The 13,013-nt window shown below is 62.2% G+C and overlaps 2 protein-coding genes across 2 annotated transcripts in view; both read left to right on the forward strand.

Annotated features, from left to right (window-relative positions):
- Window positions 1–1,011: 1,011 nt before the first annotated feature.
- On the forward strand, window positions 1,012–5,191 carry PRDM8 (PR/SET domain 8). The gene is made up of 4 exons (XM_068404007.1): window positions 1,012–1,107; window positions 2,655–2,875; window positions 3,170–3,401; window positions 3,624–5,191. Exons 2-4 carry the CDS (start codon window positions 2,657–2,659, stop codon window positions 5,021–5,023), a joined length of 1,851 nt encoding a protein of 616 aa, XP_068260108.1. The 5' UTR covers window positions 1,012–1,107; window positions 2,655–2,656; the 3' UTR covers window positions 5,024–5,191.
- Window positions 5,192–12,605: 7,414 nt separating this feature from the next.
- Window positions 12,606–13,013, forward strand: part of FGF5 (fibroblast growth factor 5) — a 73,616-nt gene continuing 73,208 nt past the window's right edge. The window contains exon 1 of the mRNA XM_068403775.1: window positions 12,606–12,662. Coding sequence (XP_068259876.1) covers window positions 12,635–12,662 — 28 coding nt within the window. The 5' untranslated portion in view covers window positions 12,606–12,634. The remainder of the gene's footprint in view (window positions 12,663–13,013) is intronic.

Here is a 13,013-nt window from a genome sequence, read left to right on the forward strand (position 1 = left end):
TCTGATTGCAAACAACGCTCCGTTCGCCTCTGGACAACGCTTTGTCCCTTCTTTTGTTTAGTTTAGGAGGCTTTAAATTTAATTTTTAATTTTTAAAAAAATCTGTTTTGTTTCTGAAATGAGGGCGATAAGGGAGGAACCGGTAAACACTTTTCTGTGCGGTAAAAGCCCTGTTTTGGCACAGAGCATCTGCGGATGCTTTTGCTTACCAAAGCTGTGTGCGTGTCCCTGAAAACACCAGCCCCGGGGGTGCGGGCCCCCGCGCTGCCCCGCGCCCCGGGAACGGCGAGCTCTGCGGCGGAGAGGGGGCAGCCCGGCCGGGGCCGCCCCGTCGGCGGCTCTCCCCTCTGCGGGCGGCGGGGAACACCAGCCCGGGGAGGGCTCGGGCGGGGAGCCCGGGGCTGCCCGCTCCCGCTGTCCGGCCGCACGCCGGGCGCCTTGTCCGCCTCGGCCGCCCGAAGGGCCAGCTCTGCCGAGCACGGCGGGCGCTTAATCCCCCTCCGCACGGGCATCCCCGCCTGCCGTTATCCCGGCGAGGAAGGATGTTATCCGTCTGTCTGAGGGCTCCCCGCTGCCCGGCAGGTGAGCGGGCAGAGAGGGACGGCGGCCACGGGGATCCCGGCACCGGGCGGAGCGGCCGCCGGGCCCCCCCGGCTCCCCGCCCCGCACCCCCTGCCAGGCCCGAGCGGAGGCCCCCAAACCCGCCCGTTGCCACGGGGAAGGGTCGGTGGGGGGGCTGCGGCCCGTCCCGCCCCAGCACCCCCCCCCCCCGCAGGTGGCCGGTGGCGGCGGAGCCAGGTGAGGAGCGGGCGGCGGGCGGCGAGCGGGCAGCCCCCGAAGGGGTTAAAGGGAGGGGACGTGGGCTGTCACGCGTCATTGGGCAGATTATGTGCAGCAAACAAAAAGTGTGTGTCTGTGTGCCAGTCACTCACTGCATCGGGTCCATCTGCACCGCTCGCCTCCCCGCCGCCGCCCGCGCCCCGGCCCCCGGCCCGCCGCCTCCCCGGCCATGGAGCCGCGCTGATACCGCAGCGCCGGGGGCAGCGCAGGCAGGAGCCCGCCTTTGTGCCACTCGTCGGGGCGAGGATTGTGTTCCCCTTCTCCCCGGTGAGTACCCGCGGCGGGGCCCCGCCACTCCCCGCGCCGCCGCCGCCGCCGGGCCGGGGGGAGCCGCGCAGCACCGCGCCGGCGGGGCGGCCCCGGCGGAGGAAACAATGCGGGAGGCGGCCGTGCCGAGGCCCGGGGCGCGGCGGCCCTGCCCGGGATGCGGTGCCCGGCGGCCGCGGCTCCGGGAGCGGCCCCGGCGCCGCCCGGCCCGGACAAAGGGCGGCCGGGGGGAGGCAACGCCGCGGGGCCGGGGGGGACCCGGGGATACGGGGAGATGCGGGGCCATGGGGAGCCGTGCGGGGCTCGGCGAGGGAGGGTGGAAAGTTTGGCGGGGGCCGCTCGGTGCCGTTTGTTTCGTTTGGCGAAATAATCCCTTTCGGGGAAGGGATGCGCCGGGCAGCACCGTAACGGGGAGGGCGGCGGGGAGGCAGCGAAAGCGCCGTCCCCGCCGCCCCCGTTCCCGGGGAGGGCCAAGGACCCCCCCGCCGCCCACGCTGCCGCTCCGGGAGGAGAAGTTCCTGGGGGCTCCGGGGACACGGTTGTCTGCCGAAAGCGGGGGGGAAAGGCGGCGCGGCGGCGCCGTGCCCGGTGCGAGCGGCTTCGGGTGTAGATAGGCGCACCGAGAGACACACGGATTTATTCCCGAGCGAACCCCAAATGAATGATTTCGATGCCAGATGGGGTGGGGGGGAGGCAGCCTTACCCTAATTGGCTCGGAAAGGGCAAGGGCACCGCAGCCCTGCGCGCAGCTCCGGCCCCGGCACCGCGGAGCGGGGCGGGAGGCGCGGGCAGCCCGGCGGCCGCCGTCCCGCTGCCCGGTACCCGCTGCCCGCACCCTGCCCGCCTCGCCTCCGCCTGCATCCGTCCCCTCGTACAGCACAGGAGCCGCGGCTCACCCTCCTCCATAAATAAGCGTGTCGAGGTAAAAATAATTACCTCTGCTTGCTGCTTTTAATTAAAGTCTCGGAGGGAAAGTGCTGGATTATGGTAATGAGCAGACATACGTTCCCTCTTGTCGAGCGGAGCGGGAGGTGAGCTGACATGCAATCAGCGACAATGACAAGCCACTTGAAACCCATTCGCTCTGCTCCTCTGTCACAGCCCGGAGCCCGGCTCCTCTTTTGCGGGGGCACCGGCGGGAGCCCCGCTCCCCGCCTCGGGCGGAGGCCCGCAGACCGCTGCCCCTTGTTGTCCGGCTCCTGCCCGTGCCCCGGTCCGGCCGCCGGCTTTTCCCCCAGCGCCTGCCCGGTCCCTGCGCGGAGCCGGCTCCCGTCGCGCTCGCAGCCGGGCTCGCCGGTAAATAAATCATCGCGACAGCTTCCCCGCACCTCGCCTCCCGCTCGCGGAGCTCCTCGCTGCCTTTATTTTTTTTCCGGGCCGGTGAAAGTGCTCGCCTGCCTCTGATTTTTATTTATTTTAAAGTTTTTTTGTTGATTATATATTTTTTTAAATTTAATTTTGTCTTCCCCGGCCGCATCTCGGCGCAGCGCTGCGGCGGGGCCGGCCGCACCGTAACGCCTCCGCTCTGCCCCTCTCTCCGCCCGCAGCCATGGAGGACGCCGGCGTCCAGAGGGGAATATGGGACGGGGACGCCAAGACGGTCCAGCAGTGCTTGACTGACATTTTCACCAGCGTTTACACCACCTGCGACATTCCGGAAAATGCCATTTTCGGCCCCTGCGTCCTGAGCCACACGTCCCTGTACGACAGCATCGCCTTCATCGCCCTCAAGTCCACCGACAAGCGCACCGTCCCCTACATATTCCGGGTAAGCGCCGCTCAGCTGCCGCGCAAAGCCGCTCGCCCCGCGGCCGGTGCCCCAGCACATCCCCGCACGGAGCACAGCCCCGTCGGGCCGCCCGCCGCTTGCCGCCGCCCCGCCGAGCCGGGAGGGACCCCCCGCCGCCGGGATGCTTTTCCCCCGTCACCGGGATGCTTTTCCCCCGTCACCGGCGAGGGCAGAGCCGCTCCCCCGCCGCTCCAGCCGGCTGCCCGGCCCCATCCCGTCCGTCGGTCGGTCGGTCGGTCCGTTCGTGCGCGTTGGTTAAAGCGGGGTTTGCAGGTGGACACGTCGGCGGCCAACGGCTCGTCGGAGGGGCTGATGTGGCTGCGGCTGGTGCAGTCGGCGCGGGAGCGAGAGGAGCAGAACCTGGAGGCCTACATCAAGAGCGGGCAGCTCTTCTACCGCTCCCTGCGCCGCATCGCCAAGGACGAGGAGCTGCTGGTGTGGTACGGCAAGGAGCTCACGGAGCTGCTGCTGCTCGGCCCCGCCCGGGCCCCCGCCCGCAGCAACGGTGGGTGCCCCGCGTCCCCTGCCCAGGGCCCCGGGTGACCAGGGGACGCCGTGGCGGGGCGGAGCGGGGGGCTGTGCGGGGTGATGGCGGGGAGGCGGCTGGCGTCGGGGCCCCCCGCCCCCTTTCCCTTGCTCCCCTGGGGAAGCCCGGTGGGTGGCCCCGGCTGACGGTGTCCCCGTCTCTCGTGTGTCCCGTCCCGCGTGTGCGTGTGCCCGGCCGCAGGCTCGCCGCCCTTCGCCTGCCCCGAGTGCAGCCAGCGCTTCCAGTTCGAGCTGCCCTTCGCCGCCCACCTCCGGTTCCGCTGCCCCAAGAGGCTGCACGGCCCCGACACCGGCCCCGCCGCCGAGGCCCCCGGCGGCAAGGACGGCGCCGGCAAGGAGCAGGAGGCCGGCAAGTACTGCAAGCCCGGCGGGCCGCTCCGCCACCCCTTCCCCGGGGCCGACGGCGGCAGCCCCGCCGCCAGCACCAAGCCCTCCACGGACTTCCACAACCTGGCGCGGGAGCTGGAGAACTCCCGCGGCGGCCACGGCGGGTCCCCGGGACGGCCGGCGCACCCCGAGGGCGGCCCCGAGCCGCCGGCCGGGAAGGCCAAGCGGCGGTACCCCGAGGAGGAGGAGCGGGGCCCCGGGGCGGCGGCGCGGGGCCGCTTCCCGGCGGAGCGGCCGGGGCTGCCCGCGGCGCCCAAGGAGGAGCCGGTGTGCGCCCCGCAGCAGCAGTACCGGGCGGCCGGCTCCTACTGCGGCTTGGAGGAGGGCGGCCGCCTCTTCGCCCCGCCGAGCCCGGAGACGGGGGAGGCCAAGCGCAGCGCCTTCGTGGAGGTGAAGAAGGCGGCCCGCGGCCCCGAGCCCGACGGCGGCGGCCCCGAGGAGGGCCAGGAGCGCGCCTCGCCCGCCGCCCCGGGGCCGGGCGGCGCGGAGCCGGGGCTGTGCCCCCGCGGCGGCCCCGCCGGGCCGCTGGCCGCCCGCCTGGAGGGGGGCAGCCCGGCGCGGGGCAGCGCCTTCACCACGGTGCCGCAGCTCGGGGGCGGCCCCGGCGGCGCGGCGGAGGAGCGGAAGAGCGCCTTCTCCCAGCCCGCCCGCTCCTTCCCGCACGTCCCGCCGCTGGTGCTGGGCCAGAAGCTGGGCGGGCTGGGCGAGCCCTGCCCCGACGGCGCCGCCGCTCCCGCCCGCCTCTACGCCGCCGAGGCGCTGGCCGTCAAGCTGCCGGGCGGCGGGGAGGCGGCGGGCGGCGGCGGCGGCGGAGGGGGTGGCGGCGGCGGGGGGCTGCCCAAGCAGAGCCCCTTCCTCTACGCCACCGCCTTCTGGCCCAAGAGCTCGGCGGCGGCGGCGGTGGCGGCGGCGGCGGCGGGGCCGCTGCAGCTGCAGCTGCCGTCGGCGCTGACGCTGCTGCCGCCGTCGTTCACGTCGCTGTGCCTGCCGGCCCAGAACTGGTGCGCCAAGTGCAACGCGTCCTTCCGCATGACCTCGGACCTGGTGTACCACATGCGCTCCCACCACAAGAAGGAGTACGCGCTGGAGCCCCTCGTCAAGCGCCGCCGCGAGGAGAAGCTCAAGTGCCCCATCTGCAACGAGTCCTTCCGCGAGCGCCACCACCTCTCCCGCCACATGACCTCGCACAACTAGCGGGGACCCCCCCTCACCCCACCCCGCACACCCCGGGGACCCCCGCCCGGCCCCCCGCGGACGGCAGCGGCCGCCCGCCGCTTCCTTTCCTTTCCTTTCGATGCACGCATTTTCACTTTCCGGGGAGGGGCGGGGAGGGCAGCAGGGGAGGAGAGGAGAAAAAGAAGAAGAAGAAAAAAAAAGGAAGAAGGAAGAAAAAAAAAAGGAAAAAAAAAAAAGAATAAAAGCACCGGGAAAAAAAAAAAGAGGAAAAAAAAGCGCAAATGACTTAAAAAATACATTTTTTAAAATGTCATATATTGCAACATATTGATGCATTTGTCATACGTTTCTACTTAAATTATTAAGCACTTATGGTTTAGATGTAATAATAATTATATGTCAGGGTAAATTTTTATTTTAGATATAAAGCTAAAGGCAGGGAGGAGCGCGGCGGGGCCGGCGGGGGCGGCGGGCCGGGGTCCTGCATGCACCGGGCGCCTCCCGCCCGCCCGGCCCCCGCCGCCCGCGTCCCTCCTGCCGCAGAGTGTCACTTGGTGCCCGTGAAATGGTCTCGGTAGTTCCGTGTTACCTTTCCTTTTCGGTTTGGTTGGTTGTTTTTTTTTTTTTTCCTCCCCCCTCTCGAAAAGATTTATTAACCTTTATAGTTTATCTGGGTATGTTGGATGCTTTGACAATAAATGACTTTATTTTCTTCAAAGCATCTCGCCGTTAATCGATGCCGGGGGGTGGGCGGTGGGGAGCGGGGCGGCCCCACGGCTGCGGGGCAGGAGCGGTGCCCCCGGCCGGGCCGGTGCGGGGGCCGGTGCGGGGAAGGGGAGAGACCCCTCTGCGGCTCCTCGCTGCTCGCCTCCCTTCTCTCCTTCCTTCCTTCGGCCCCTCTGACATCCGTCCGTCCTTCCGCCTGTTCATCCTTGGTTTTGCCCCGCATTTTATTCACCCTTTATTTCTCTCTCTTTCTTTCATCCTGTCCTTCCCTTCCTTTCGTCTTCCTTTCGTGGTTTTGGTTCATTGCTTTCTTTTTGCCTTTCTTTTTCTTTCTTTTCTTTTATTTCTTCCTTCCTTCTCTCCTTCCTCTTTTTTCTTTCCTTCTTGCTTTTATTTCTTTTCTTTCTTTCTTTTTCTTTCTTTTTCTTTCTTTCTTTTTCTTTCTTTCTTTTTCTTTCTTTCTTTTTCTTTCTTTCTTTTTCTTTCTTTCTTTTTTTTCTCTCTTCCATTCTTTCCTCTTTCCTATCTCTTTTCCCCCTTTTCCCTTTCCCTTTTCCTTCCCAGCCCCTCTTGGGCCTCCCCTTTGTGCCACACCACCCACCCACATCACCTCACCCCTGCCAGGAGCCTTTATCGCCCACCACCCTTACCAGGGCTGTGCGTGGGCCCCGGCTTGCAGGGTGGGGGGAACCCGGGCCCCGACAGTGGGCAGAGCCCACGGGGGTTGTACAGGGCCTGGGGTGCCAGGGCCCAGAGGAGCCCCCAGCCCAGGGTGTCCTGGGGCAGGGAGTGGTTGGAGGGGCCGGAGTGGGTCCCTTCTGCCCCGGTTCATTATTGGGGTCATGGGACCACAGCCAGGGACACATGGGAGGGCTCAGGGAAAGAGGATTCCCCCCTTGGCATGTGGGGACAGCCTGGTCCTACAGGCACCACCTGCAGCGGATGCATTTGGCATCAGACCCACGTATTTTTGGGTGCAAGGGAGAGCACCTGCCCACGCAGCAGCTTGGTGGTGCGTTGAAAACCCATTTCCGTGCACAGGCTGGCGTAACTCTGGCGAGGGCTGGGTGTCACAGGGACGAGGCTGCGTGTGGCTCTGAAAATATCCCAAGGCAGGAGGTGTGCGAGGCAGGAGCCCGAGCCAGAGCCTGGAAGCCCCCCAGCATTCTGCAAACGGGGCTCTGGGTGCCACCAGCGCCTGCTGCCCTGTTTTGGAGTTGCCGTGAAGTACCTGGACGTGCTGCAAAGCTTTTACAGCTGTGGGGGAAGTTGGCGAGAGCTTCAGATGGGACACACTTAAAAACTCCGCATACTTAGAGCCTTCTTGTCTCTTCCTGAGAAGAGCTGAGGCTGATAACCAGCACTGATCCTCCTGTACATCAGAAGACCACAGGTGGGTCCCTGCCATGAAACTGGTGTCAGAGTCTGGAGGTTTTCCCCCAAATGATACATTTTCCATTCTGATTACTCTCCCCCCGCGCTCGCAGGCTGGGACTGCTTCCCCCCAGCTCCCCTCTGATGCTGCTCGCTCCATCAGCACGCTTGCCCCCTGCCCGGTCCCCGGCACGGTACGAATAACCCCCGCACCGTGCCAAAACGGCACCTCCCGCCCGCCGCGCATCGCAGCCGGGGACACGCGTGGCCCCACCTGTCTGCAATTAATTGCGGGGGCGAGGGCTTAATTGCTCGCCGGGGGTTTTCCTCAAAAGGCGGTGACACGCGGGGGGCTCCTGCTTTACGGATAACGTCGGGGAGCTCCTCACATGGCCGTGCCGGGGAACCAGGTACTTTGCGGGGGCTGCGGGGTGGCTGCGGGGCTCGGGGCTGCTGCGGGGGCGGACGGGCACCGCCATCTAGCGGGGCCGCTGGGCTGGGCGGGGAGAGCGGAGGGTGCCCGCTGCCTTGCCGGGCTCCCCTGGGGGCTGCGCGGTGCTCCGCGCTCCTCTCGGGGCAGCTCCTCTCCTGTAGCCGCCCCGGGATGGCTCTGGGGGCTCGGCGCCTCCCCGGTGCCCGGGGGGTGATACAGGAGGTACCGGCGATGCTCTCCACGGCTGTTGGCACCTGCTGGTGCTGCAGAGCTGCTGCTGTGCCTCCTCTGGCCCCTCGGCCTTGCCCACGGGTGGGGATCGTGGGAGCCGGCTCACGGCTGCGGGGTCCCAGGCGCCTCGGCACATCCAGCACCTCTCAAGTAAGTCCAAATACTTCATGGCCTCTTACAGCCGAGCAGCTGCGTGTGATTCTGTCCTGCTCTGGCAGCACCCCACAGCACCCTGCTCTTCTGCCCTTTAATTTCAAGCCTGTCTGCAGGCACAGTGCTGAGCCCCGGGGCTTTGCCTGGGGGGTCAGTCTGGGCTGAGGGGTGCCTGCCTGCACAGTCAGCCCCTTAAAAGTACTGTCACACAGTGCACGTAGGGTGCAGCAGGCACCCCGCGCCGTTACTGGTACACAAAGCTCACTGTGTTCCGCAGGGTGAGTACCAAAAATGTACAGGAGTTGTGGGCAAGAAATTTGATCAAAGATGTTAGACTTTATTTTGGCAAAATCTGATATCAGGATCACCTGCTTCCTGCAGCACTCAAGGTGAGGCTGCTCCATCTGTGGCTGGGCCACACTGCAGATAATAATAATAATAATAATAATTCCAATAAATGCTGATATTAATGCATTTACCAGGGTGCAGTAAGCAGGCTTGCACCCGCAGTTGTTACTTTTTGAAAGCCAATCTGAATTGTGCTTATTCTAATACATGTCAGTGACATGCACGGGCAAAACTGTGGTTTGGGGGTGTTTTATTTGCTTTTAATACAACAAGCAGCAGTCAGGCAGCCACGGGCAGCAGACCACCAGCTCCCGAATCCCTGGGCTGAAGCCAAGAGCAGCTGCCTGCCTTGGGGCCTGATCCTGCCCCCACCAGCGCCAGTGGGAGCTTTGCCTCTGGCTCTACAGGGCAGCAGGTTCAGCCGTGGATTAGGACCCGTGTGGTCGGACACGGGCAGCTGAATTCCCGGCTGCACGGACACAGGCTGAACAGAGCTGCTTTCACACAGATTTTTTTCTTTAGGTCTGGACAGAGGTGTCTGAGTGAGGCTTTCACGGGGGTCAGCTCCCTCCGCAGCATCCTCACGGCGAGCCCTCGGCGCGGTGCCCACACACTGCATCACAGCCTGCAGAGGTTGCCCAAAAACCTCTGTGCTGGGTTTTCTGCGAAGCATGAAGATGCAAAGCAGCGTGCTGGCATGACGGAGGGATGAGAGTCTGCTGCCTGGCCGGTGACACCCTTTGCTGCGGTTGTTCCCGAGTAGGCTGAGCTCCTCTGTGCAAGGTGTGTATTGCTACTTAACCTGTAATTGAGCAAGCTGTGGACATTGAAAAATCAGCTATTAAGATTTCACTGTAATATCCAACTCTTAAAAATGAGTTATTTGGCCATGGGTATCTACGAAAAGACTGAAATAGTTTACTCATTTTGAAAATAGTACGAGCTGTACAGTATTTGTTGTCTACCTTGGAGCCAAAGCCAGAGCCTGCTGTTAAGGTCTCATTTGGAGTGGGGAATAGATTTACCCAGTACAGAAGGTATTGATGGTGGGTTTAAAACCAGTACACACAAAAATCAAAATGCATGGGGGAAGTTTCTGTCAAATACGGTTCTGTTCTGCAAAATGCTGAATGATACCTGGCTGGCTTTGAGCTTTTTTCAAGAGAGGTTCTTTTTCACTTGTTAATATTTCGTTTATTTCCTTAGCTGTTTTCCACGGCAGCAGCTGGACGTTGTGCCTGTCAAGGTTTAAGCATGAACAGGTTGCCTTCTCTGCCTGGTCCCGTGGGCAGGAGGAGGGTGGCAGCGGTGTGGGGCACCGTGGGCAGGTTGCGGCCGGGGTCTCCCCGCCGGCGTGGCCACAGCTGTCTGGGAGCATGGCACTGCCTGTCACCGCTGCCTGGCCTCGGAACAGCCCTGGTCTGCAGTGGTGACGTTAGAGCTTTGCTTACCCCGAGGACTTACTGTGCAAAAGAGATGCTGGGGCTGCATGGACGTGCACTGATGTGCGAATGCACCTGTGCTACCGGCGCATCCCCCCTTCGGTACCAGCTGCCTGGCAGAAATCCCTCCACGTCGCTTTGGGGAGGCTTGTGGGTTTGCTGCCTTCTAAGGGGGTCTCCACTGGTGTCGGGGTGACTGCACGCGCCTGGGGATGCACCAGCGTGTCCTGTGCTGATGGTAAGACAGGGTAAGTGCCGGAGAGTTGCTCCAGGTGGCGTGCAGAGACTGTGGCACGCCTGGGACCAGCCCGTGCCTGTTGTGGTCAGTGTAAAGTCCACCCTCCAGCCACACCATTTACACTATGTCTTGTAACACACCAAACCAGTCCCTGAGGGCAGCAGCTGTTTGTCGTTGTCCTGCCAGCCTGCTGCCAGCCCCTGCCTGCAGCAGGGCAGCAGGGTGGCCGTCCCACACCCGGGGACGTGCTGCTGGGCCAGAGCGCTGCAGGGAAGTGGTGCTCAGGCTCCCCTTGAATGAAGCGTCCTGGGGCCTTGGCTCAGCCTTGCGGTTCCTAGAGCTGCCGGCAGCTGTGGCCTCTCAGCAGAGCAGCGTGCCAGGCTGGTGTTTTCCAGTGGCGAGGCTGGTAGGTGGCTTCTGAGTGACCCCTGTAGCTTTTGTGCCCATAGGGAAGGGGGTGCATGTCACCCGGCAGCACCTGGGTTCCCCACAGCACCTGGGTTATCTTTAATTAATTAAATGTTGCTGCTAGCAACATATTCTGCTTTCAGCTCTGTGCAGAGCTGCTCCAGCAGCCGAGGTGTGCACCTTCCCCCAGAAGCGGGGACACCTCCCGAAGGGATGCACGGGGCTGTCATACCCACACACTACACCCGTGGGAGCCAAGGGCATTCCTATCAGCACGGGGCTGGCAGAGTGCAGCGGCTCTGGTGCCACCTGGGCTACAGCTTCACACACAAGCTGCCTGCACAGAGCTTCGCTGGCTTGTTTTATGTCTTGTCACTTTTTACCTTGTGTATCTTTAAGGGGCAATTAAGTGGTGCTGGGCTCGTGTTTGGAGGGGGGGGCATTCCTGCCATGTGACGCGTGGCCCTGTCTTACACTGCAGATCAAACAGGCTCAGAAGAGCCCTTCTCCTCTTCAAACTAGAAATTTTGTGCTTGAAACTCAACTTATTTTCTCTGTTTGCTGGAAGTTTTCTCTGTAACCAAGCCTTGAATAATTTAGGTGACATAACATCAGCATTAGGCTTCAGACGCTGCTGGTATGTATGTAAGGGCTGCTACTGCCAAAGGCAATGACACCGGATGATTTCAGGAAGCTGGCTATTACATCTACTTATTTATTTAGATTTAAGCCTCATCTTCTTTTTACTGAAGTATGCTACATTGGCACTCGGGCTATTTGAAATTGATGTGTTAATGAATAGATTCAAATGAAAACAAGACAATACAGTTCATGCCCAAAGGACTGCTTGGGAGTTCTCTTTCTTCGGGTTTCATAGTGAAGCTGAAAATATGCCATGTGCCCCAAGGACAGTATCTCGTGTGAGTCATTTCTCTGCCAGGGCGGCCAGTCCCCAGAGGAGGGCGATGGCATCCTGCAGATGGGCAGGAGCCCCCACCTCAGGCAGGAGGCGGTCTCTCAGGCAGGGTATCTGTGTCCTATCCCACAGCAGGGAAAAGCAGAGAGTGCAGGGGATGAGACCCCAAAGGGCTTGGCTGTCTCACGGTGCCCCCCAGAAAGGGCTGTGAACATGTGGGGCAGTAGGCTTGCACCAACAGCAGGTCTAGAGGAGCAGCTTTGGCAAGCCCACCTGTCAGATGTCACCTTCTCAGTGGCTTTTCCAATGGCCTCGCCCTGTGGGAATTTGGGTTTTCAGGGATTTCTTCACTGGGGAGGAAGACTGGTCCAGAAGCAAGTGTGAGCAGAGGATGCCTGGTGGCCAGGGTGGCACCAGAAAAGCTGGTGGAAGCTATGGAGATGGACACGAGGGTCAAAATCTGGGCAGCTGGGCTTGCCAGTGAACCTCAGGGCATGGCAGCTTTGGGTGGGCACCTCCCCCAGGGATGTGCATGTGCCTCCTTCCTGCTCCTGGGCTGCTGCTGTGCCCGGTCACCCCCATGATGAAGATTTCAACACTTTTACATTCACCTTAACTTACAGTGGCAGAAATGATTTATGGTCTCCTTGATCTGGATGGAGAACAGAGATTTCCCAGGGGCTGATCCTTTGGCAGCTGCAGCCTTTAAAGCAGGATGAAATCCTCCTCAGGTGAGGTGGGTGTGCCTCTGCGTGTGCCTCGGCTGTGCTGGTATATAAGGTCCAGTGCAAACATCATGGGGGAGGTTTGTAACCCCTTTAGGTCCTTGTCTTGCATGTGGATCTGGATTTAGAGTCAGCGTGTGCATGTAATTAAATAAAGAAGATGATGTGGGCAAGTGGAAGTCACAGATTTTACCAGGCCAACTGCTACAGCTGGAAGAAGTAAACAAGCTTTGGAGTGCCCTGACCCTCCTTCAGGTATGTGTATCTATATATAGGGCTGTCTATATATACACATTTATAAATAACGTGTGTGTATATTTATACGTGCTGACAAATAGTTTGAAATTGCAGTAATGTTGTTGTGAGATCATCTCTGTTCACATCAGACTGTGCCAGGTGTCGGTCAGGCTGGATATGGCCCCTTAAGTGGGTGTCCCTCCCCGTGCCCCCGACCTTCAGCTTCCTCTGAAGGCGAAGGTCACCCCCCGGCGTGCCACCCGCTCTGCCTCCTTCCTGCTGAACCCGATCCCTGGGCGCGCAGCCTGGCCAGAGCCGACCCTGGTGATGGCCGCAGAGCCTTTTCTGGGTAGGGTTTAGGGAGAAAAAGCAGATTTGCGGGAGCAGTGAGGGCATGTATGTGCCGAGGGCTGCGTGCTGGGCAGGGTGAGTTTGGCCGATGCTGGCTGTTGTAGAGGCGAGGTTTTCCTGGTGGCTTGGGGAGATGTGCAGGGAGCCCCAGGAGCCCAAAAACGCAGGACAGACTCGGTGCTGTTGGCGGGGTGATGGATGGGCTGTTGCCGCAGGGTCTCCTCCTGTGCCGTGTTGCTGTGTGGCGGTTGTCTTTGTAATTGGGAAGAAATACGGCCCCTGGAGCTGGCGGGGCACGGGGCGCGTGTCAGGGTTACTGGGCTAGCAGCGGGAGCCCGTGGGGCCTCCATCCGCCCTGCTCGGGTACCACCCCGGGGGTGGCAGCACTGGGACCCCCCCCTACCCCCCCGGGGCTGCTCCCTGGGG

Source organism: Nyctibius grandis, chromosome 6, assembly GCF_013368605.1.
Source record: "Nyctibius grandis isolate bNycGra1 chromosome 6, bNycGra1.pri, whole genome shotgun sequence".
Classification (NCBI taxonomy): domain Eukaryota; kingdom Metazoa; phylum Chordata; class Aves; order Nyctibiiformes; family Nyctibiidae; genus Nyctibius; species Nyctibius grandis.